The sequence below is a fragment of the Branchiostoma belcheri genome, unplaced genomic scaffold (genome assembly GCF_001625305.1).
Source record: "Branchiostoma belcheri isolate BF01 breed outbred unplaced genomic scaffold, Haploidv18h27 scaffold2, whole genome shotgun sequence".
In the NCBI taxonomy this organism is placed as follows: Eukaryota; Metazoa; Chordata; class Leptocardii; order Amphioxiformes; family Branchiostomatidae; genus Branchiostoma; species Branchiostoma belcheri.
Genome location: NW_017803490.1, coordinates 10200630 through 10226183, shown reverse-complemented (window position 1 = coordinate 10226183; position 25554 = coordinate 10200630). Strand labels below are relative to the sequence as shown.

The window sequence follows — 25554 nt, the reverse complement described above, 5'->3', positions numbered from 1 at the left end:
TTTTTTATAGATAAGTGTATACAGGCATAGCAGGTGTAGATCAAAACTGACGTTCATCTGAGTTGGAGAATAACAAACCGTATGAAAGGGTTCAACTGTTTTCAGCAGCTGTTACATGTTCTGACGTCACCATCCCGTTAAGTCACGTGTCCTGCCTGAGCAATGGGTCAGCCGTCATGACGAAGGCAGGACATCTTGTCGAAAATTTTGGGACTTGATTCTTTGTGTTGGAAAGGTTTGAACTTTTCCATGAATAAATTATTTATTAACACGAGAGTGACATGACCTTCCGGTTTGTTCTGACCTTGAGATGACCTTGTGTATTTCCCAGGTAACTGTGCGGGCGGGCAGAAGTCGTGTAACTGCGACAAGAACGACCTTGTCTGGCGGTCCGACGAGGGCATGATCCGCGACATCGAGGCGCTGCCCGTCACGAGGCTGCACTTCGGAGACACCGGCGACTACGGCGGCGGCTCCACGGAGAAGGGCTACTTCACGTTAGGGCCGCTACGGTGCAGAGCTTAAGGTGAGAACAAACAAACAAGCAAACAAGCAAACAAACAAACAAACAAACAAGGGCTACTTCACGTTAGGGCCGCTACGGTGCAGAGCTTAAGGTGAGAACAAACAAACAAACAAACAAACAAACAAACAAACAAGCAAACAAACAAATGTGACGTTAGGGCCGCTACGGTGCAGAGCTTAAGGTGAGAACAAACAAACAGATAAACAAACAAACAAACTTCACGTTAGGGCCGCTACGGTGCAGAGCTTAAGGTGAGAACAAACAAACAGATAAACAAACAAACAAACAACAAGCAAACAGAGAAGGGCTACTTCACGTTAGGGCCGCTACGGTGCAGAGCTTAAGGTGAGAAACAAACAAACAAACAAACAAACAAACTTCAGGTTAGGACCGCTACGGTGCAGAGCTTAAGGTGAGAAAACAAACAAACAAACAAACAAACAAACAGAGAAGGGCTACTTCACGTTCAGTCCGCTACGGTGCAGAGCTTAAGGTGAGAACAAACAAACAAGCAAACAAACACGTAAACAAACAAGCAAGCAAACAAACAAACAGAGAAGGGCTACTTCACGTTAGGGCCGCTACGGTGCAGAGCTTAAGGTGAGAACAAACAAACAAACAAACAAACAAACTTCAGGTTAGGGCCGCTACGGTGCAGAGCTTAAGGTGAGAAAACAAACAGACAAACAAACAAACAAACAAACAGAGAAGGGCTACTTCACGTTCAGTCCGCTACGGTGCAGAGCTTGAGGTGAGAAACAAACAAGCAAACAAACAAACAAACAGAGAAGGGCTACTTCACGTTCAGTCCGCTACGGTGCAAAACGCCTAGTAATTTGATAGACTAACCAACCAACCAACCAACCATCAAACCAACAAACAAAGGGCTGGTTACGGGCACTACAGACAAACATGCAAAGTACAAACATAGGTTCTAAAACTACCCGGATACAACCTAAGTTCGGCTTCTTGCCGTTCATGTTGATGTCATCATCAACCCAATCAGCTCACGCCCTGCGGGCATGTGTAGCGGACAAGAATCCGGCATGTAACCGGCAGTTACCCGACATGTATCCGGCAGCTACCCGATATGTAACCATCACTTTCCCGTCATGTAACCGACAGTTTTCTCGCAGACGTTGCCCGGTCCGACAAATTGACGTGGATCAGGCTTGTCAGTCCGTAAAGCCGGCGTAATGACGGCGGATTGTCGGGGTAATTGTGAGATCAGAACCAGGAGCGCTCACCGCGGCCTTATCGCCTGTATCAGAGGCCGCCGACACCCCGCGACTTTGATGTTATCGGCGTCTCGCCCCGCTAATGGATCCCCGCTGCCGGGAGACGACTTCTGGAGTGGCAGGTGTAGCTACTGACTGATGCGTTAATCACGGGATTTCATAGGGACGAGGAGAGACCGTCGAGAGACCGGCGAGAGACCGTCGAGAGACTGCCGCTCGCCAGAGACTCGTGAGGACTTGCCGGGAGACGACCTCTCAGGTATCACTACTGAGGACTGATGCGTTAATCAGGGGATTTCATAGGGACGAGCTCGAGGAGAGACCGTCGATAGACCGTCGAGAGACTGCTGGTCGCCCGATACTCGTTAGCAGAGGACTTGTCGGAAGACCACCTCTTGACTGGCCGGTGACTGATACGATTATCAGGGGATTTCATGGGGACCAGGAGAGACCGTCGAGAGACCCCCGAGAGATATCTGGCAGATATCTTCTTGGTATAGAGACAGGGTCGCTAACAACTACGAACGCTACTTATGGTCTTTCACTTAGCGCTCAGTGCTCTGTGAGGTCTTCCGTTGGTCTCTCATTGATCTTTGGATCATTTTGGTGATCTTTCAAAGATGCTCAAAATCTGGCAATGGTCTTTTCCATCATGAATTCCATCCTCCTATTTTTCCGTCCCCTGGCTCTCTTTCTTACTTCCAGAACAGGACTTCCTTGTATGATTTTTTGCTGTGTTGACTAAAATCCCGTTGACGACAGAGAAATCATCACAGAACCCCCCGACCCTGAAACCGCGTGTTTATCAACTTGACATTAAGTACTTCTCGCCAAACCGCCGTATCTAAAGTCTAAACCTTCGATACAAGCTCGGCTTGATTCCCTGCCAGGCGTTTAAATGTCAACACGAGGTGCCGGGGACAGGGCCGAACCCGCACGTGAGGGGGGCGGCAGAAGGACGGGTTCGTGCCACTGTGGTAGACAGGCATGCGGCCGCAAACCGCAGTCTGACACTGTCAGAGGGCCTGGTGGAGGTACTCTCCAAGCAGAGGTTTGGGTTTGGGCTTATTTTTGGCGTGTTCTTAGGCTTTTTTTAATCGGGGTTGCTCTTTTGCAATTCTTTTTAAAAAAAAAACTTAGCAGCTAAAAGAGAGATGAAAGTCTATAAAATTGTAAAGCGAAAGTGCGAGGTAAAACAAGATCAGCCTTAACAAGATTTGATTTTAAAATTCTAAGAGACGACAAACGGGCGAACGCCCTTCAGACTGCCCAATAGGGAAAGCCGTGACGTTCCAGTTGTTTGAGTAACTGTTTTTTGGTCAGTCCTAATGAGCTAACACGACTCCTCTGTACAGCTTTGTAGCAGAGCCTGTCTTCCAACCGAACAGTCGTTAGCGTAGCGACACTTTTTATTTTATTTATTATTGTTGGTTCTCCTACCGTTGCATTTGGGGCTATAATAGGATGCCTAGACCTGTTTTTATTCTTCATTTTTTCGCTGTCGCTTCACATTTTTTTCTGAAAAAATCCGAGAACCAACAAATTAAATTGCTGTGGCCTTATGTAGTTTTGTGAGGCTAACATAATTTCACAGTGGCGCCACTTTCACTTTCCAACCACAGCCACTCTCACTTTCTAACCTAACCTCCCGCCACTTTCACTAGCCGCTGCACATGAACTTCCGCAGGGTTCTTATCAGTAAGTCCCAAAACTCCCGGCGGCGCTAAACTTAGCCTGACCTTCACGCCGACAGCGCGAACCTTCCTTATCGCCCGTAACGTCTTCCCTGCCAGGCCCAAGGTCAAGTTTAAGATCCCCGCCGCTGCCGTGTGCTGACCTTGAGATAAGGATAAAGTCTTGTCGTAACAAGCTTGTAAGATTATCGGGAAGGAGGTTGAAAGGAAGACGCGCCGCGGGCGGTTTCTGAGGGGAGAAGAAGAAAAAGAAACAGCCGAGATTTTATAGATAAACATATGCTATAGATAGGCCAATGGCAAAACAAAGAAAGTACAAAGAATAAAAGAAATCTTAGAAAGATAGAAAAAAGATTATAAAAAAAGATAAAAAAAATATTCAAGGAATTAAGAAGGGTAGAAGAAGAAAAAGAAACAGCCAAGATTCTACAGATAAACAAATGCTATAGATAGGCCAAGACTAGCCTCCACAGCATGCCAAAAAACTGGGGGTTTGGGGGTCTTCAGGGTCTTTGGGAGCTTTTTTGTGCTATTTTCTGATTGCATATATACAGCATAGCCAGCCTGGTTGAATTACCCCCGTTTTTTGAACTGGGCTAATCAGAAAACAGCCGAAGACCACCAAACCCCCAGTTCTATAAGCCTGCTACGGAGGCTAATCAGAAAACAGCCGAAGACCACCAAACCCCCAGTTCTATAAGCCTGCTACAGAGTCTAGGCCAGGATGGCAAAACATTTTTTTTAAATACAAAGAATAACAGAAAAAGTAGAAAGTTAAAAAAATAATTCTAAAAAGTTAAACAAAAAACAGCCGATTCGATCAGATCAACCCCAAATCGCTACACAATCTTTTTTTTTCACTCGACTGTTGGCTGGACCTTTCTGTCATTAAAAGTGACTTCATTACATAGTTATCTGCTAATTTATTGCTTAATTCATTGATAGACCACTGTGTGGCCATTTCGTCTTTGAATTTGAACAAGCTGGTTTCAAAGGCCCCAGCCTTCAATATAGATAGGCTGACAGATATGAACTTAAAGTGAAATACAAATGGGATTCTAGTGAAAATTTAAAACTATAAAAAAAGCCACATTTCTTTATATAGTTGTTGACAGTAATAAAAAATTTAGATATCATAACAAATTCCATATTGGATCGCATGACAGTAGACACCAAACTGCAGTACCGATTTCAATCGCTGGGAGAAAAGTCTGCAAAAGGACCGAAAAGTGTGTCCTCCTATTTTTGAGAGGCAGATTTAGTTTAGCCTCTACCAGGCTTCGGCCAAATAGAGAGATAACATGTCAGGGGAGTTTGTCTGCGGTAAGAAAACAGTTTGCCACACCCGAACATGTTTATGATCTCTCTGTTTGGCCGATTTTCACTCTTTTCAGCCGCCTCCCAAAGCCTGGTCGAGGCGAGTGTTACGCCGAAGGGCGCTTATACCGGCTATACCCAGAGGTTTATACCTATTCAGATACAGTTGCAGTTTTTGTCCGATTTTTAAGAGCCAGATACAGTTACAGTTTTCTGCATGTGTATATCCCGTACGTGCCCTCGCCTTAACCGGGACTAGCTGAGAAAAGACCCCCGGGGGAGTCAGCCGAACCTAATCTCTGTCTGTCCGGGAAGCCGGTATGGATATCCTGGCGGGAGTCGGTGGGAGGTCGGGAGGGACGAGTGTTGGTGGTCTCTCCGGTTAGTCTACAAGCTTCTAGTCTCCACCAGACTCCTTTTGCAGACTGATAAATATTAGAAATCGGCCTAAAAAGCGAATATCATGGGCTGGCAGAGGGGGGTCCCTAGCCTCTACCAGGCACGCGAATTGGATCTTCTCTGGCCGGCTACCTCTCCTGGTACATTATTCTTTTACTAAGTTTTATTTCGGCCAATTTCTACTATTTTTCCAGCGATCCGCGGTGCCTGGTAGAGGGGTCCCGACAACGCTCTACGCTGAATTCGGAAGCCTCTCGATTACGCTTTACGATAAATTCCAAGTGGCCACAACGCATTACGTAGAATTAAAACGATGCCACACCCACAACACACTCATATGAAACTAAATCATGTTATCCAGTGTGCACACTGGATAACTTTGAGCCTAGAGTGCTGTGATTCTAGCATCCAGGCTAGAGTGGTGGACTAACTTGGTCATAAACCGTTGGTCATAAAGAATCTCTATAATATGGAGGCTCCAATCTTCGGGAGGAGGCTGGAAAGAGTAGAAATTGGCCAAATAGAGATAGATAACATGCCGGGGAAGTTGGTCCGCCATATTATAGAGATTCTTTATTGACACAACAAAAAAGTACAGGGACTTTTGTATGGTCTTCTACAACTTAACTAAAGATCTAACAAAGCTAAATACATGTATGGATAACGTCATCTTACGTACAGAGTATATGTATGATGCAACAATAAAGGTTAACTATTCTCTAACATGTGGTCTCTAAGATCGAAACATTCTTTAATGTATTTTCCTATTTGAACACTGTATTGGTTATCTCCCCTGAGAATCTAGTTGAATTTATCTATAGGATCTAACGTATTGAAATCAATTGAACAAGCGGAAAGAAAGGTGAACATCAATAGGCGCTTATCATTGTATAGTGTACAATCCATTATAAAATGGTGCTCATTTTCAATCATGTTTGGACAAAATGGACAGAACCGTTGGTCATTTGGTATTTTCTTGTATCGACCCATTTCTATGTTTAATTTATGACAACTATGTTAATGCTATACTTTATGTCATCTTTATGTTTACATTTGTATTATGTTTTTATGAGCAGCGGATTTACATAAGCACAACAAGTGCTTCCTATCCAATGCTCAAAAATCCATGTGAATAAAAAAAAAAAATAAAAATAAAAAAAAAAACTAATTCTTAATTTTGTGATCGCTTTTCGGATATCTAGATTGTGTATACTTGAGAGGTATTGTTTTTGTCCATAATTTATAAAGAGTAGTTCGGCAAAATGTACTCTCTAGCGGGCCAACTCAAATGGAATGTTATCTCTCAGTATAGCCGATTTTACTCTTTCTAGCCGCTTCCCGAAGCCTGGTAGAGGCTAACGAGGCCCCACAGACAGCCGCGGGGTGGCCTAATGTAGGTAGGGTGAAGTGGGAGAGACTAGGACAGACTAGAACAGTAAGATTTACATGATATCACTACCACAGAGCCAGAAGGTCCCGCCAAACCTTCTACTCTTTCCAGCCGCCTGCCGAAGCCTGTTAGAGGCTATAAAAGAGGCCCCACAGGTAGCCGTGGTGTGGCCTGATGTAGGGTGAATCCGGGGGAGACTAGAACAGTAAAATTTACACGATACCACAACCACAGAGCCAGAAGGTCCCGCCAAACCTTCTCCGACAGAGACAATCCTCCGCCAAACCCGTCCAAGAAGTAATGTCGAACAGGCGCCGGGGGACAGAAGGCCGCGACTCCTGCGTGATGTCCCCCAACTTGTCCCGATTTTTCCTGACAGAAAATCCCCCGGAAAAACCTGTGCCAACTTCGCAAGAATGTCACGAACTCGCCCCCCCCCAACATCTGCTTGGAGAAGGTCCAACAGATAGGCATCTATCCGACGTTTTGACAAATGTGGTGTCTTTGCACTCGCCTGCCGGTTAGTTTTTACCTTTTTCCGGGTGACTTACTCTGATGAACTTGACATTCTTGGAAGTGAACGAGACGATATATTGATGATGATGAAAGACCTTTATTGTACATTCATGCCACGACGGGCTAGGTACAGGTCAAGACTTAACAGACACATAACAAACGTATGTAGAAAAGTGGAGACAAAAGATACACTTACTTGACTTAGACATACATACATAATGAACATACAAGGGTTCTATACTAGGCTAATACAAAGTGTTCTAGTTACTGAGCTAATACAAAGAGGTCAACTTCTTCTCGCTTTTTTGTACAACAGATTCTCAATGATCTGTTTATGATGCCCAATGGTCTTTTGATGATCTTTAAATGGCCTCTCAGTGTTTCCATTTATCTGTTAATGATCTCCAGCTAATGATACAACCTTTATTGTAAGAAGTTGTAAGCATTCAAAATTGAGGAAATCTGAAAGATCTTATTTTTTGTTTTTTGTTTATTTTTCCGCAGGTAGTTGTGTGAGCCGGCGGTCAGGTGTCCAGCCTGCCCGCTGTGACGTCATAATCAGACAACCCTGTACAGCAGCTCATCTTCCCGCCAAAAAAATCCTCCCGCCAAAAAAGTCGTCCCATCCTGTCGTCTGTTCCTGTGTCTCCCACCTTCCCCCACCTTCCTGCAGAGTCCGTCTGGAGTCATCCTGAGATTGGAACCACGTTTGGACGTGATCACGTTAGGCCAGGTTGATGTGATTATGTGGATGACATCCTCTGGGTACCCCAAAACTGATGCGCGCGTGCGAATAAAAAAAAGTTTGGCCAAAACAAAAAAAAAGTTGCTTTCGTTATGACATCTACGTGGTCATGAAGGTTGGTACGGCGAGTAATCTACCCTTCAAAATCATTTCTTTACAGTTTCGTCTTTTCGTTTGATTTTGCCATTCTACGACATTGGTATCGTTTTTCAATGTTTATTTTTATTTCAACTTACGGTATACATTTGCTCATTTTGCAACTGTTTTGTACGATTTACAGTATAGTTGAAAACTTCTTCTTTTTTTTTTGAAACGGCCGAAAATTCGTGCGCGCGTGGATGTCATCCACATAATCAAATCAACATGGCCTAACAGGAACAGGGCGGGAAGCCGCTCGATCTCTTCTCTGTCGCGCCGGAGCCAGCCAAAACTCTCGGACGGGACTCGGGACCCAGACAACCCCCGTCCAGCTGGTTTAGTTTTCCCGCAACATTCCGACGGAGTCACGGCAAAAATAAAACCGCGACCTCGCTCCGCCTTACGTAATGCCGAGAGATAGACATCAGATAATTGCTTGATTTGTTGGGTGTAACTAGTAAGTTATTGTAAAGTTAGATGCCTGGATCGTTCTTTGGCCAGTATAGCTTGCACACGGTGTAGGGACGCCGCCAGGCGACGTACATTCGCACTGCAGCCCATCAGTAACAACTGTAACGAAGAAGCCATTGAGTGATTAAATGATAACTGTTCCAATCTCCGTTGTTGATTCTACTGATATCAATTTTAATAGACACAAAGTCGACATTTAAGAATCATTTTCATTGTTTTTGTGTTCTGTTCTGGTTTTAAAAACAATTGGTGCTAATCAAGTGTTAAATACTGTACACCCAGGGTATATTATATATAGTAATGTCCTCAAACATGACACATCTAACTCTGTAACATCACTCAGGATGTAACGTTAAATCCCACCTAACCCCTGTCCCCAGCTAGTTTTTCTTCCCTTTGGAACTAAACGTAGACATACACCTCCATTTTAGTTAGATCCTCCGATGTTTTGTCAAGCTAACAAACTAACTTGTTAACAAATGTGGAAAAGTCCCCTTTTAGTAGATTTACATAACATTACTACTGTAACTTGTTATTGTTATATAGTCAAAGCAAAAAAAAATGTCATCAACATGTATGGTGCTATTCCAGACACTAGATGTTTCTCTTATTAGTTTGAAATTTGTTAAACGCAGCCAAAAGGGATCAGACCTGTTCCAATATGTTATCCCACTGGATACAAGGGACACTAATACATAGACTAGCCCCTTTTTGAAAAGAAGAAAAAGTGTATTTTGATGTATTGATATAATGTCCCATTGGAATGATTTTTGTTGTTTGTTGTAGAACGATATAAAAATAACTGCACGTTTGTCCCACGTTGTGCTGCTCTGTAATTACTAGCTAGAGTTAGGGTTTACTTCGAATCAGGTTTCAATCATTAACTAACGTAGGAATCAATTAACTCATCAATAACCAGCAGGCAGTTTTCTTCTATAAGTTCTAACATTGTTTGCTCGGGATTCCTGGCTTTTTCTTAATTTTAAAATAAAGAATTCCTTGTATATGTTTTATAGGCATTGATCTAATATAGCTCTGAAATGTAGACTTTTTTTCTAGCGTAAGAAGAACAAAGTGTAACTTTGCGGTACGAATGTGTTGAGAGAATTAAGCGAGATCTGTTTGCACCAATGCAATGTTCTAGCCTTATATATATAGTCTGAGTTGAATGATTCCAAAGACAATGAATAAAATAGACTTAAGGAGTCTTCAAAGTTAATCAGAGTCTTGGAATTGCCACTGCAATCCTTCAAACGTCTTTCGTGTTCTTATTCTTCATCTTGCTTCTTCGAAGAAGCCAGAAGTAGTGGGAATTGTGATAAGACGTTGTGGCATTGACCTAGATACCATATGTTAAGATTTCTGTGACAGTACAAGTGCACTTCTGTCAGTTTCTTCTCCAAGACGGGAGACTTGTAGGGAATAAAATGGTGCTACAACAAATTACTAGTAGTGTGTTCTTTTTTTTTTACCTGTGAAAATGTAGCCTCCATAGCATGCCAAAAACTGGGGGTCTTCATGGTCTTTGGGAGCTTTTGTGTGCTATTTTCTGATTGCATATAGACAACATAGCCGGCCTGGTTGAATTACCCCAGTTTTATAACTGGGCTAATCAGAAAACAGCCGAAGACCACCAAACCCCCAGTTCTATAAGCCTGCTACGGAGGCTATGAAAATCGAGGCAGTGTTGTGTGTGTGTGCATGTATGTTTGCTTGTGTGTCCACAATATACAGTAGTTGCACCCTCACTAGACAGCTCTGAACAATGTAGTTAGATGTGCAAAGGTAAGATGTAACAAGTTATTCAAGAGGGCCTGCATGGGGGTAGTGATTACGAATTACGCAAAATTTTCACCGCCGATTACGAATTACGTTAAATTCTCAGAGCTGATTACAACTATAACAAACTGAGCAGGAGCATTTTGCAACTTGTGGCTGGTTGGCTATGTCAGGTGGTTGGCTGGCACGTGGTTATTTTTAGTGTGCAACTGCAAATCAATTTACACACACACATCTTGAGTTTCTGTGTAATAGGAAATTTGGTTTAATGCTGTACAGAGAACATATAATACATCACGTCTGTACAAATGGTTCATTTCCTCACGGTTTAGCTAACAACAACGGTGCTTAATTATTCCTCAGCACCGAGCCTTTAGCAAATTTTACAGGCTGTTTCCTCATATTCCGGGCCGGAACCTTGCGTTCAGTCTCGCATAACAACAGCACAAGACCCCGAAACTCCAGCTGCGGAGTTCTCTGGTACTGAACAGGGTCCGACAGAAGCGCGGCGGAAAAATGCAGCCCCGCTGATTAGAAATTGGACAATTTTACCACATCCGATTCCATTCCCATTTACTGTAGTTCACATCTGACAACAACAACATTCGGTAAAGAAATATAAAAACTGAGCCGAGAGTCCGTCTGTACATGTTATCGAACACTTCAGGCACACGTGGTGTTTCACTGGTGCTGCTTCACAGAACCAACAAACTGGAGCTGTACCAAGGTCAAATTCACCGAGGTCAAATGTCACCAAGGTCAAGTCAAGGTCATGACTCACCAAGGTCAAGTTTTGCAATGACCCGTTTTGCTGAGATCGTATCTTCTGAAGGTCATAACTTGCCAAGGTGAAATCCTGTCAAGGTCATATACTACCAAGGTCACATTTAACCATTAAGTTCTTGATCATAGGGTATCAAAATACTTGTAAACATTCAAAAATTGAGGAAATCTCATCAGAAATATGACATCTGAAGTACGCGAACAGTATTTACAAGTTCCACAGAGTTATGCCCCATACATGTACATGGGCATCAAGACTGGCCTTCTACATCTAACGTGGGACACACGGACACATCTGCACAGGAAAGCCAGTTCTACCCATCCTCTAACAAAGTCAATACTGTATAGTCCTCTTGTCTGACTGTAACACAAACAGCGAAAATATATATATATATAATATATCTATATCTCTTCATGTGTGTCTGAGCAAACACATTTTATCTCATCTCACTTCAACTCTTGGAGTGAGGATAGCGGCTGATGTTCTACTCGTCCTGTAACCAAGGTTACCGGAGATGGACCAATCAGCTGGCTGGGCAGATCACACGCGTCCAACTCTTCGTGTTATGGTCTTTCCGCTGTCCACTTCTGTTGGCTCTCGAGTTTTTGTTCTTCCAACGGAACGGGAAAAGTCAGCAACTGTAATTGGCTGCAGCGCTGCACAGTCTGCTCAGTTGTAAAAGAACGTCTCATTTTTTTCTGGCCGTTTAGAAGAGAAGTGAGAATATATATGCCAACCAAACGAACCAAGGACAAGTTGTTCTGGCTAATATAGGAGAAATCGTGGTTCGGATGTCCTGAAGTTCTTTTTTGTTTAAGCTTTCGCAACGGTTTTCTGCGGCAACCAAGCGAACCCGCGACAAGTTGTTCAGGTTAAGCTGGAAGGAGAGACCTTGCAGTCTCTCCGAACTTTACCCGGATGTTTTCCTTGCTAGTTCAAGCTTCTGCGGCAGTTTTCTTTCAGCAACCAAGCGAACCCAGGACAAGTTGTTTGGATTTCTGAGGACGAAGAGAAGTCGCAGTTAGGATGTACAGAAGTTTTTGTAGCTAGTTCAAGGTTTCATGACCGTTTTTGCAGCAACCAAACAAGCCGAGGATAAGTTGTTCAGGTTAAGCTGGAAGGAGAGACCTTGCAGTTTCTCGGAACTTTACCCGGAAGTTTTTGTTCCTAGTTCAAGGTTCCGCGGCAGTTCTCAGCGCCACAAAGACACGGGATCTTCTCGTCCTCGATGGGGAACTTGTAGTCGTAGGTGATCTCCTCGTTCACCGCGATGTCTCGGCGGGAGTAGATCACGATCTTCTTGTAGCCCTCGACGGTGATGATCTTGGCGTAACGGTTTGGCTGGAGAGAGGCAGAATGAATGAATGAATGGATGAACGGATGAATGAATGGTTTACTTGATAAAATACATTGCAGCCAAGTATGGCTGAATTGCATATTTCATACAAACTTATCACACACAACCTCTCAGAGGTCTTCACACATTACTGTATTAAAACCTTTGACACTATAAAATCAGCTTCATACATACATTAGGTGGCCTATCTTTTAGCTAAAGCACTGATAATATGATTTTATCTTATCTTAAATGACAATAAGATAAACGAGATAGACAATAAAAAAGAACAGGAGTGAATGGTAGACTGGCATGTTGAGAGTTTCTTGCACACATGCAGTCACTCATTTACTCTCTCTCTCTCTCTCTCACTCACTCACACACTCCTTCACTCACATACACACATGCATGCAGTAGGATACATACACACACAATAACACATAACAGTTGGGCTGGAAGGAGGCAGGGAACAGGGGTTCATGTTAGAATGGCAGCCTGAGGGTTTCTTGCACTCAAGCAGTCATTTACTTATACACAATCCCACACACAGATACATAATGCTTTAAAAAACTGACACACATACATGTATACACACATACATGTAGATACCATACACACATACACACACATGAAAGAGAAACATATATATGCTTAGGCATACACTTGCACAGATACAAACATACTCACACTCACACTCACACATACATGTTCAAGCATGAAGATAAACACACAAATACATGGAACAGTCTAGCTAGAGGGTTCATTTTAGACTAGACTGGCATGCTGAGAGTTTCTTGCACACATGTACAGCACTCATTTACTCTCTCTCACTCACTCACTCACTCACACACTCATTCACTCACTCAAACAGGAAGACACATACACATGTGCATGCAGGAAAGACACACACACACACACATACATTGTACATGAACACACACAGACACACACACAAGCACAAGATACAGTTTCATCTTCTTTAATTCCAAAAAAAATTCAAGTCCAAGAACCGAAGAACTGCTTTATACTCACATTACAGCAGTGGTTGATGAATCTGGCCAGGTTTCCGTTTTTGGTGGCGTCAATGATCATGTCATGGTCCACCCGGAACAGGTAGCTGCTGCCGATGCCCTGCTCTTCATACCTGAACAACACAACTTGTGTTATCACACTACACAACAGACAGACTTGTGGTAACAGCATTGACTTTTACAACTCAGTTTAAATGTATATTGTTGTTGTTCAATGTATTTGTATAGTTGTGACTGTAGCAAAATAGATCCTGTAAAATAAAAGCCTAGTAACCAATTTTATTTACTGAATGGAATCAAATTAAACTGTCAGGTTTATTTATGTCCATAAAAAAAAGTAATGCGTATGAAAAGGTGTGATTCATCACCGCACTTTCACTAAATGTTAATTAATCATTATGTAATGTAATACTTTTAACTGATAGAATGTTTGTTTTTAATCAACAAGATGTTAAATCACAATTCAGTTGACTTCAAGACTGCCAAGTTGATTGAATAAAGTTTGAGAGTTTGTAAGTAGTTAAAACTAAGACTAGTAAGAGAACCCATTCCCACCTCCTCTCGCGCTCATCAGCTATGGTTTGGCGGATGCACTCTGGTCTTCCTCAGTAGATACCAGATACATGTACCTTTGACCCAGTGTTGACGTCACACTTCAGAGAAGCCACGTGACAAGCCTCACTGGGTCAGTCTACTGAGGAAGACCAGAGTGACTGGTCTAAAGCTCTAGGTGAGAGAATTTTTTTGTGTTGGATCGAAAGTTTTAACTCTAAACAGGAGGCTGACATCGTCTACCAGATACCTTTGACCCAGTGTTAACGTCACACTTCAGAGAAGCCAAGTGACAAGTCTCACTGGGTCAGTCTACTGAGGAAGACCAGAGTAACTGGTCGAAAGCTCTAGGTGAGATTATACGTTGGACCTAAAGTTTTAACTTTAAACCAAAAAAAAGTTTCAATGATCACCTCCTCTCGCGCTCATCAGCGATGGTTTGGCGGATGCACTGTCCGACGTACTCGATCACCATCTCCTCAGCCGCGATCGGCTCCAGCGCAAACAGACCCCAGTCGTGGATACGGCTCTTACGGAAACTCAACTGCTTCTTACGGAACTGTGGAGAGAGAAAATTAGGAGTTTGAGTTTATTGACATCTACAAATTGTTCTAGTACTAGTAGCAGCGCCACCTGGCAGGAAGAAGTAGCATTACACCCTGATGATACAAACTTTATTGCACAACAGACCCCAGTCGTGGATACGGCTCTTACGGAAACTCAGCTGCTTCTTACGGAACTGTGAGGGGAGAATAAGGTGTTTGTTCTAGTACTGGTAGCAGCGCCACCTTACAGATTGAAGTAGCATTACACCCAAAAAATATGGCTCATGGGAGCCACTCAAATGTTTTGGGTTACTGTACAGCCAGTGAGGACAGATGTTTGTTGACCTTAGACTTGAAAAGTATAATAATTGGGGAAACAATCACGTGGTAGCTTGTTCCATAGTGTTGTTCTAGGAAAGAAGCTTTCAGCATGGAACTTCCTCCTAAGAGGACTGGTGGTGCATGGAGGAAGAAAGGATAAGTCTAATAACAGCCATAAAGATACAGTAATCGTTCAAAACATAAGAATGCAAATATTATACCAACATGCAGCCACTCTCTCATTGGTCGAGCAGCTATTTGTCATGTTATCATTGGTTGAACTGATATTTGAGATGGACTGTCAGGGAAGAGTACATTTAATTTAGTCTAAATTCAGGAAATCGTTCTTGTAGCAGTGCCACCATGCAGGAAGAAGTAACATTACACCCTGGTGAAGGTGGAGGTGATAATACATGTCCTTGACCGACCTTGAGCTGGTTGAACCTGAGAAGGTCGCTGATGTCGCCACACGAGGCGCCGAAGCTGGCGAGAAGTCGTCTCTGGTTAGACCGCGCCTCTCGTGAGGACTGTGTCGCCTGCTTCGCCTTGTTCTGAGACTCCTGTGGACAGAGAAAAACATTATGTTAAAACACTGTCAACATTTATCTGTATCAGTATAGCCAGTATAACCGCCCTTCGCAGACACACAGCATGGTGGCATCTAGCAATATAACACCGAAAGACTTGTTACACTCAATCTTTGCACATTTAATTGCAGGAGTTGTGCCCCAACTGTGCTTGGTGACGAGTTCCAGTCTACGATAGTTCTGGGGAAATTTTATACAAGTTTAGGAATCAAAATAGCATAATTATACACAGTGCCACATCAAGTATACATATGCCGTGACAGTATACAAAGAAAAGGATAAACTGGAAAGGGTACAGAATCAAGCTGCAAGATTCTGCACTTACAACTTATACTACGAAAGAGGTGCTAGTGTCACGGAAATGAAAAGAAACCTACAGTGGGTGTCACTGGAAGACAAACGAAGAATGTCCAGACTATGCATGATGTACAAAATGACTAATAAACTGGTGGACTTCCAAACTATTAAGTACCTAATACCAGCCCAGAAGAGAACAAGAAATAGCCTTCAAGTACCAGAGTTATCAACCAAGGATTGAGGTGATTGCAGTAGAGTAGGAGCATCATCATTAAACAATGTTTATGTTCAAAGGTTTGGTGTATCAAATCATTCAGTGTAATGTGGGCAACTGCCGCCAAGCCTCAAATTTTCTGAAAAGAGGTTTACAAGAAGACTACCACTTTCCTGGAAGATTCTACAACTTCCCATGTAAATTTTAGAATTTCCAGGAAGACCCAACCCACCATGAGATCGTCCTCTGGCTTCTCCACGACACTTGCCAGCCGCGCCCGGTGGAGGTACTTGGTCTTCTCCTTGAAGGAGATCTTGTAGAAGCCTTCGCTCCTGGCGCAGCCCGTCTTGTGCTCTCCCAAGGTCGGGTCGTCCTTCCGCCGCTTGCGGGGAGGGTTGGGAATTCTGGTCGGTGGGAAGGGTTAAGGAGGGTACCTGGGCTGAAATACTGGGTGCATGTGCACATTAGTGCACCCAGATTTGGAGCTATGCAGGGTATTTTTTTTGTGGGTGCACTGGTGCACCCAAATATTTTTGTAGGTTTACATACGTAAAGATATCAAATGTATAGTTGTATACAGCATATTCTTAACATCTACATGCTAGATAAAAATCATTATTATTTCAAAAAATGAATTTCGAGCCCTGACAGTACCTGGGCTTGTGCTGAAGAGGTACTATAGTAGGGAACCACACAAAGATGACTCTCGGTACAACACTACTTCTACAGCTAAGTCAGTCTTTGTCATGCCATGTAATGACTACTCATAAAGCACCACTTTGCTTTTTGTAAAAAAAAATAACTCTTAATATTTTGAGGTAACTATGTAAATTTTGTACTTTTTCAGAACTTTTTTTGAACTTTTTCAGAACTTTTTAACTTAGATACTTAAGTCTTATTGTTTTCATGTCCTACCTCTGTATTGCCCCAAGGGGAACAACAGCTACATGGTAGTTGGGCAGCCTTAGCTATATGTTCAGCCAAACCAATGAATATTATAAATAAATGAAAGGATATGAGGATGGTAGACCCAGTGTGTGTCGTTGAGCCAGTCTACTCCGCTGTTGTCCTGCTGTAGAAGCGAGTCGTAGCTGCTCTGCAGATATCTCACATCCTCCAGGTCAATCCCAGTCTTCAGGAACTCATACAGAACCTGGACAACAAATGTGTAACACATTGAAACTAGGAAAGTAACATTTGCAAAGCAAATGTATAATAACCTTCGCAAATGGTCTGCTCTGTTAATTCTTACTCAAACACATTCATATATATGGTCAGACAGGAGTCTAAATCCCTTCTACTATAAAATTGCAACATTATGTAACCCAACACCAGTCACCATGGTGAGAGTCGTCAACAAATCATGTCATTGGCCAGTTCAGAGGTCAGTGTTTAGGAACGGAAGAAGAGGAAACATAGCAAAAACAATATGTTTTCCCTGGGTAAATATAACAATCTCCCTCCCCACCTAAAAGTTATCATCAAGAATTAGCCTCAAACGTGATCTCAAGAATCACCTATTTCTCTTCCCCCAGCATTTCTTCTTTTGTTATGTTATGTCTATCTTATTACTTTGATTACATGCCAATAAACAAACAAACAAACAAACCTCCATCTCCATCAGGTTGTCCCTCGGATCAAACCTCGGAGGTTCTGGTTTCCGCAGCTCCTCCTCCTTGATCTTATTCGTCACCTGAGAGTCTCTGAGAATTATCTCCTTGTCCTTCTCTGAAGACGTCTTCCGATGCGGCTTGGGTTCCTCCTTGGTCTCCGTGGTGACCAAGTCGACCGAGGGAATGCTGACTTCGATCGGCGCCTCGTTCTCCTTGTCTTTGGGAAGTTCTTCCACAGGTTCTGTCTTGATGTTCACCGGCAAACAGACAGGGGGCGCTGCTACTACAGGAACGTCCTCTGTTATGCGAGTCTTGGATTGCTTGTGTGTGAGAGGTTTAGCCGGGGAGGGGGGCTGCCTGGCAGCGTAGTTATGCTCGGGTAGCGGCGCCGCGTAATTATGCTCCAGCATGTACGGACAGACTCTCTGCCTTGGCGTTGTTGTCGTTACCGTTCTCTCTTCCACCTGATCCTCCACAGAAACTTCCGGCTCTGAAGACGTCTCCGTCTTTTCCGAGTCGCTTCCTTCCACGTCCAAGACGACGTCTCTTTCAAGAGTTCTGCTCGCCGCGAGCAAGTCCGCGACCGTCTGCTTCGACGGCGACAACAGCGAAAGCTCGACGTTCGATTGATTGTTCGCCGCTGCTCTCGCGGGTGAGAAAAGCTCGTTCTGATTTGGCAACATGTGTGCGGGATGAGGCTGTGGCTGCTGCAGCATCCCTGCGCCCGGTCTGGGTGGTGACTGGAATCTGGGGACCTGGCTGTTTGCCTGCAGCATCCGTAGATGCTCCTCCGTGGTAAGCGGCAGACCTGGATGTGGCCTGGCCGGTGGCAGCTGTTGCTGCTGCTGTTGTGGAGGAGGAGGTGAGAGTAAACTGGCAATGGAAAATTTCCCCTGAGAAGCAAGAAGCCGCGGAGGCGTTGTTGTGGTTGCCGTAGCCGTCGTCATGACAACGGGAGGCTCGGGAGCGACCACGTCCCTCTGCATGGCCTCGTGAGTCACGATGTCTGCGAACTGCGCGAGGAGAGGAGGTAAGGACGGTACCGGCGGGGCGCCGCGCCACGTCGTGGACGTCGCGCCGGCTTGCGTCACTGCAAGGAACCCCGGGATGGCGGCCGGCTGCAGGGTCATCCCGCGACCGGGAGTTCTCGGGAGGTCGAGGTTACCGCCTGGCGTACGCGGTAGGTCCTCCAGGGGGAATGGCGACGACGGCGGCGGTAAGACCGCATTCGTTGCGTCCGCCATGAACCCGAACGCACTCCTCTCCGTTGGAAGTTGCAGCGCGGGCCGGCCGGGCGAGTCCTCCGGTCCGGCAGGCCCCACGGGGACAACGCCGCGCAGGTGTCTGAGCTGAAGGTGGGGATCCAGCCCGGACCTGACGACGTCCTCCCCGGCCGCTACGTCTGTCCTGATCAGGGGCGGGGACAGCACGGTTGGTAACCGTGGTGACGGTAACCGTGGTGACAGGAGGATGGGCGAGGTAGCCTGTTTGCTGTAGGCGTGTTCCGGGGTTGCTAGGCCCTGTTTACGAGCAGCCAGGGTTGGAGGCGGCTGAATGCTGGAGAACAGAAAAGGACAGACATGGAAAACCCATCCATTATAACTGAGCACTGTTATAAGTTATGAACACCATTTGACTATCACTTCAGTTTTTTTCCCCTCTATTTTTTTATCACTCTACGGAGCATCCTCACTCCACTGGCCGCATCTGTCAAATCCCTGGGTGGGATGCCCCATGTGGGGTTTGGCCCAGTACAAAATAGATGTAGATAACAACAACAAAACTAGGAAATGCATATTTGCCATTGTGAGGATCTAAGAACAAGCCAACATCAATCACCTGACTGCACAACATACTGCATAATATCCTAATTTCAATTTACTTTTTTAAGTTCATACTTTTCAGTCACTTTTTTCCCGTGAAATATATAACAAATAAAAAATAATTCGCAGACTTTCTTTTTCCTGCATGTCCATTTTTCTCAGTCCATGAAAGTTTGGTACTGTGAACATGAAGGGAATCCCAGTACCTGTGAGTCTGTTCCTGGACTGGTGACACCAGAACCCTGGGCCCTGCGGCGTCTGGTCCCAGCTCGGCTGAGGGGGGGTGGGGAGTCTGCCCCAGGGGGTGGGGAGACTGCCCCAGGGGGTGGGGGGTTGTGTCAGAGTCTGGTACCTGCTCTGAGTCCTCTGCCTCACTGAACTCACTGGAGAGAAACACAGGAACAACAAGGTGTACAAATAGCATAGGCATACAAAATACATAAAGCAATTGTACATTCTCTGAAGACATTTTCTAATCATTTCTGGTCACTAAGGAAAGACAGTGGACAAATGTTATCTAAAACATCTGACTCTTTAGAGAACTCATCAATTGCTCAATTTATTTTGCATTGCAGGCTTATGTATTTCCAGGCTGAACAGAATTTCAAACAATGTCAGTGAGCAAAGAATTTCAGAGGTCAAAAATATGTGTCTGCTATTTGCTAAAAAAGATTTCTCTTCTTGTAAATCGGTAAGACTAAAGGAGGTGAAACTCTCTGAGAAGACGACAAGAATACAGGAACACCAAAGTGCAATACAATCAACAACAATCAAAAAAGTAAGCAAGGAATTTCAGATGTCAAAAATGTGTATGTCTGCTATTATTTGCCAATTAAGTTTAAGAAAGTTCTTTTTGTAAAAAGGCAAGACATGAAACTTGAGCTCCGAGAAGAAGACCCACCGTTCCGTCTCCGTGACGTCTGCTGCAGTTTCCTCCTCCTCATCCGAGGAGCTGACGTAAGAGTCGGAGTCGTCCCCACTTTCACTCCCCTCACTCTCATCATCAGCCTCATCCTCGTCATCAGATACATCCAGGTCCTCTTCTTCTTCTTCATCGGAGGCTGGAAACACAAGATCATCATCATCATAGTCGTCATCATTATCATCATTAACATCATCATTAACATCATCCAACACCTCCAGGTCCTCTTCTTCATCATCTAAGGCTGGAAACACAACATCATCATCTGATACCTGTAGGTCATCCTCTTCTTCAGCATCGGAGGATGGGAACACAAAAATATCATCATCATCCACATCATCAACATCATCATCATCAATACCATCATCTGAAATTTCCAGGTCCTCCTCCTCTTCTTCATCAGAGGCTGGGAACACAAAAATATCATCGACATCATCATCATCAACATCTGAAACCTCTTCATCATGGATGCTGGAAACAAATATAACAGTTTTACTTTTCATGCTCCATACAGTACTGTATTGTGGTGACCAGCCCCTCCAACCTCTGTTGGACCAGCCCCTCTGTCCTGCCACTTGCTACATAATGTAACCCAACACCACAGGGTTTCTACTGCAGCACCAGTTACCATGGGGACAGACGTCTGGTCCAGGTCATTGACCTTATCTGTTTGGAGAAGAAGTAGAAGAAACAGAGCAAAAACAATATGTTTTCCTTCGGTAAACATAAATACATGAATGAACGAATAAATGAACGAACAAGTACCCTCTGCTTCTGCTGCCTCCTCTTCCTCAAAGTCATCATCTTCCTCCTCTTCATCCTCTTCATCTTCGTCATCTTCGATCACGCCCTTCCGCTGCTCCTCCTGTCTTGGCGGTCCGACCCGGGCGTCGTCCCCCTCGCTGTCCAGGCTGCGCGCCCGCTGGAGCGTCGGTGTGCCGTGCCGCGACATGTCAGAGTCCTGGCTCAACATGTCCTCTTTGTCTGCGTCTGAGTCTAGAAAAAACAAAGAAACAAGGTTAACACAACATCGCGCCAGTTCTAGTTATGGCTCAACATGTTCTCTTTGTCAGCATCACAGTCTATGAGAGAAACAAACAAACAAGGTTAACACATCATCCAGGTGTGTAACACTGAAGGGCGGCTATGCCTGCTATACTGATACAGGTATAGATACATTCCAACATCATGCCAGTTCTAGTTCATGTCAGCATCCGAATCTAGGAAACACAAATAAACAAGGCTAACACAACATCATGGCAGTCTGAGTCCTGGTTCAACATCCTGTATCTGTGGAAACACAAACAAACAAACAAACAAGGTCATCCCAACTTCATGCTAGTCAGAGCCTTGATGCAACATGTCCTCTTTGTCTGCATCTGAATCTAGAAAAAACAAACAAACAAACAAACAAGTTTAACACGTCATCCCAACATCATGCTAGCTCTACTCCTGGGTCAACATGTCCTCTTTGTCAGCATCCCAATGTGTGGAAATACAAACAAACATTAAACAATCTTCCTAACATCATGATACATTTTTTTTTTTTGATTGGCAAAAAAAAAGGCAATGTACATTACCATTCAGGTTCTGAATCAACCCCAAAAAGTACATATTTAGCTACCAACAATTGAGGAAAGTCAACTACTGTATTTCCATCTTGGACACTTTGATAGATACATATCAATGCAATGATTTGATTAAGCTGAAAATTCATTGTTTAAATTATCAAATTGCCCTGCCTACATTGTAGTATGTTGACTTTGTGCTCTGAAGACAACATATACAGCTGTCACAAGCTTTTTTGTTGCCACTGTAATAAGTGTAAAGATCAAATCAAATTGGTGTGGCCAAACTAGGACATGTTTCCAGTCCAACACTGGGAGAGTCCTGAGCCTCACCTGACGCAGACCCATCGTCCATGGAGGGAGAGGCCAGTCGGGACCGTTTCCGGGGGAGTCCATCTTCAGCCGCAGGGGAGTCCGGGGGTTTTCTTTTCATCTGTACGCAACAAGAAAATGACGAGTTAAGTACCATTTTAGGGCCAAGAGTTGGTTCCAGAAAGAGGAAAATGACCTTTGCCATTGCTGTAGCAACATTAACATTCTGTAGTTTAGCAAAAAATGTCAAACATGCCTCTTGGAGAAAACAAAACAAAATATTACAATTAAGCAGAGATTTTAGACACTCTAGATGTAGAGCCTTACCTTGACATACATGGCAAGAAAATAAAATTCAAGATGTCACTTTGAGCGAGAAAGATTTAGCTAAGCTCTCAGAGCCAGACACTCAAGATAAGGAATGTTCCATTGAAGGCATAATAGGGCACGAAAGTAAAGTCTGAAATTAGTAAGAAGCCACACAGACAAAGAAGAAGTACAATCTTAGCTTTAAGACACTCCACATAAGGAGTCTTACCTTAAATGAAGGCATGCGAGGCATGGCTGCCCTGATGCCCAGACCAAGGCCCCCTAACCCTGAGGGCCCAAACGGACTGAAGCTGTCCATGTTGGAGATGCTGGGAATGGCTGCCGGCTGCTCGAACAGAGACTTGGCCGGCTTCGGTTTGACCTTGACTTCCGGCTCCACGACCTTGTCCTCGTCCTTCTCTTCAGACTTGACTGGAACCTGAAGAAAGAAGAAAGAAAATGTCTTAAGAAAGTGTGCAGGCTGCCTATAGTATTGGCTATATGAGAACAGGACGTGCATAAATTCTGTACATGAGCTCAGGATTTGCAGAAGTTTGTTTCCTTCCCTTTTTTAGACAGAACCTTGGTTTTTCCCTTCCCTTGAAGATTTTCTTAAAGCCCAGAACCTGGACCTTAAGTGTTTGCGTTTATCTTACCCTCTCCTTTAACCTTCTCCCTGCTGCTGAACCCCATAAACATTACAAATTTGGTGCCAAATGGCTGCCTTAGCAGGCTGAAGGTTAAGAGGGAAGAGACCAAACTGACTCAACCATTTTGCTGTTCAGGTGCTTTTTCTTTAATCTGAGAACTAACCTTACTTTAAGTGTTTGTGTTTTTTTACTTTGGCTTCCTTACTTTAAGTGTTTTTTTAAGGATTTCTTTACCTTGATTACCTTGATGACTTTGATTTATGGATATGCTTTTTGTTTTTTGTTTTGACGTATCGGAGTTTATTTGACTGTTGTCCACCTTTTGTTGTATAGTCAGACTAAATGTAACCATGTCTTGTCCTGTGTAAATGTATGCTGTGCCCCATTGGAAGGGTCCTTTTTCTTTAATCAGAGAACGAACCTTACTTTAAGTGTTTGTGTTTCTTTACCTTGTACATCTTTTATGATTTTTTAGATGTGTTTGTGTCATATGTCATGTTATGAGTATACTTATGACTATAGGCCATCGAGACTGAAATAAACAATAAACAAACAAAAATTTACCTTGGTTTTCTCCTCCTCCATGTCCCACCAGGCTTCGAAGGCCTTGAAGGCCGAGGACTCGACCATTTTCCTGTTCAGGTCCTTCCTCATGATTTCCTTCAGCTCCCAGACGACCCTCTCCATCACCCCGTCTATCGTCGCCTTGTGAGGGTCAACCTGTAGAATGGAATAGTGTTATTGAAGTGCTCATGACACCAAAATATGACTAACTGATTGTAACAGACACATTTACAATAAATATGCACGGTTCTCCTGTTACATTTGAAATTTTGTGCCTTGGAAAAGCCAGCACAAGCCAGTACTGGCAGACGATTTGCATCTCTACATTTCATTTTTGCGTTTCTGTATTTTTCCTGAGCTGATGTCACCCAGTGATGTCAGCTCAAGAAAAAGTCTCAAAAATTCACTTTTATAGAAGGCCATACAAACTCAATTTCTCAGTCATCATGATTGAAACCAACTTCAAGTGACTATATTGTATGTATGCTTTTGTGTATTTTACAGACTCTTTTTGTGTCATTTGATCTTTAAATAAACAAATAAATAAACGAACCTTTTCCGCGGGCGGGACGTACCCAGGCGGCGGTACCGTGGGGTCGAACACGGGCCGCGGGCCGCCCCACGGTCGGAAGTTCCCGCCCTGCCCGAACGGGCGCGCGCCGTGCTGCATCTGCGGCCGTAATGCTGGGCTCTGATTGGTGGATGGGGGCGGGGGGAACGGGAAGGGGCCTTTGGGCTGCTGCTGGTTGGAGGAAAGAATGAATGGTTTACTTATTTGCATATCAATCAAAAGTTTAAGCTTATAAACCTGCAGTCTATATTTTAGTGTCACTGACAAAAGGTAGTGGATGCTACTTATCCAGTTGCTTGAGTGAATTTTTTTTGCATATCTTTTTACCTGGATATCTGGTTTATTTGATCATTTTGATCGGGTCAAAAGTGCATCGCAGCTATAGGCTGAATTGCGTACTTTTTACATGTTTAAAAACTGTTGGCATTAGGCTCTTCACCGATTATCTCTAATCTTATCTTTCTTAATTAACAATATAAAACACAAGAAACGCTACCTCACAACTTGACAAGGTACATATATACATTTTACAGCTGACATTCACTGTAAAATGCTACCATCAAGCCCCAGCATCAGTGTGCAAGCACGTCTCACCCTCTTTATGGGGAACAACAGACAATAAACCGGATGGAGAGAGAGCTAGAGATTCGCAAAGTGAGAAGATTATGTAATATTTACCATGTTGTTGTTGTAGTTGTGCATGCCAGGTCTCCACAGGCCCATACGTGCCAGGTACTGCTGCTGCTGGTTCGGTAACATGGGGTTGGTGAAGTTCCCGCTGTAGGGGGGCATGGAGGAGGGGGGGAGGGGCGAGGGCTGGGAGGAGGGGGGGAGGAGGGGGGAGGGGGGGANTGGTTTAATTTGATCATTTTGATCGGGTCAAAAGTGCATCGCAGCTATAGGCTGAATTGCGTACTTTTTACATGTTTAAAAACTGTTGGCATTAGGCTCTTCACCGATTATCTCTAATCTTATCTTTCTTAATTAACAATATAAAACACAAGAAACGCTACCTCACAACTTGACAAGGTACATATATACATTTTACAGCTGACATTCACTGTAAAATGCTACCATCAAGCCCCAGCATCAGTGTGCAAGCACGTCTCACCCTCTTTATGGGGAACAACAGACAATAAACCGGATGGAGAGAGAGCTAGAGATTCGCAAAGTGAGAAGAGGTAAGTATAGTTTACCATGTTGTTGTTATAGTTGTGCATGTGAGAAGATTATGTAATATTTACCATGTTGTTGTTGTAGTTGTGCATGCCAGGTCTCCACAGGCCCATACGTGCCAGGTACTGCTGCTGCTGGTTCGGTAACATGGGGTTGGTGAAGTTCC

General features: G+C 44.0%; 2 protein-coding genes across 2 annotated transcripts in view; one reads left to right on the top strand and one right to left on the bottom strand.

Moving 5' to 3' along the window:
• Positions 1-8056, top strand: part of LOC109468887 (neurexin-4-like) — a 41545-nt gene extending 33489 nt beyond the window's left edge. Inside the window, exons 6-7 of the mRNA XM_019767265.1 lie at positions 332-526; positions 7585-8056. Of these exons, the coding sequence (XP_019622824.1) occupies positions 332-525 (194 nt within the window). The 3' untranslated portion in view covers position 526; positions 7585-8056. The remainder of the gene's footprint in view (positions 1-331; positions 527-7584) is intronic.
• Positions 8057-10470: 2414 nt separating this feature from the next.
• The window catches only part of LOC109468911 (histone-lysine N-methyltransferase SETD1B-A-like), a 33479-nt gene continuing 18395 nt past the window's right edge, over positions 10471-25554 (bottom strand). The window contains 16 exon segments of the mRNA XM_019767292.1: positions 10471-12338; positions 13366-13477; positions 14330-14475; positions 15211-15342; positions 16113-16291; positions 16898-17033; positions 17490-19050; positions 19523-19699; positions 20218-20377; positions 21004-21234; positions 22140-22239; positions 22657-22866; positions 23642-23797; positions 24195-24380; positions 24891-25024; positions 25027-25101. Of these exon segments, the coding sequence (XP_019622851.1) occupies positions 12165-12338; positions 13366-13477; positions 14330-14475; positions 15211-15342; positions 16113-16291; positions 16898-17033; positions 17490-19050; positions 19523-19699; positions 20218-20377; positions 21004-21234; positions 22140-22239; positions 22657-22866; positions 23642-23797; positions 24195-24380; positions 24891-25024; positions 25027-25101 (3869 nt within the window). The 3' untranslated portion in view covers positions 10471-12164.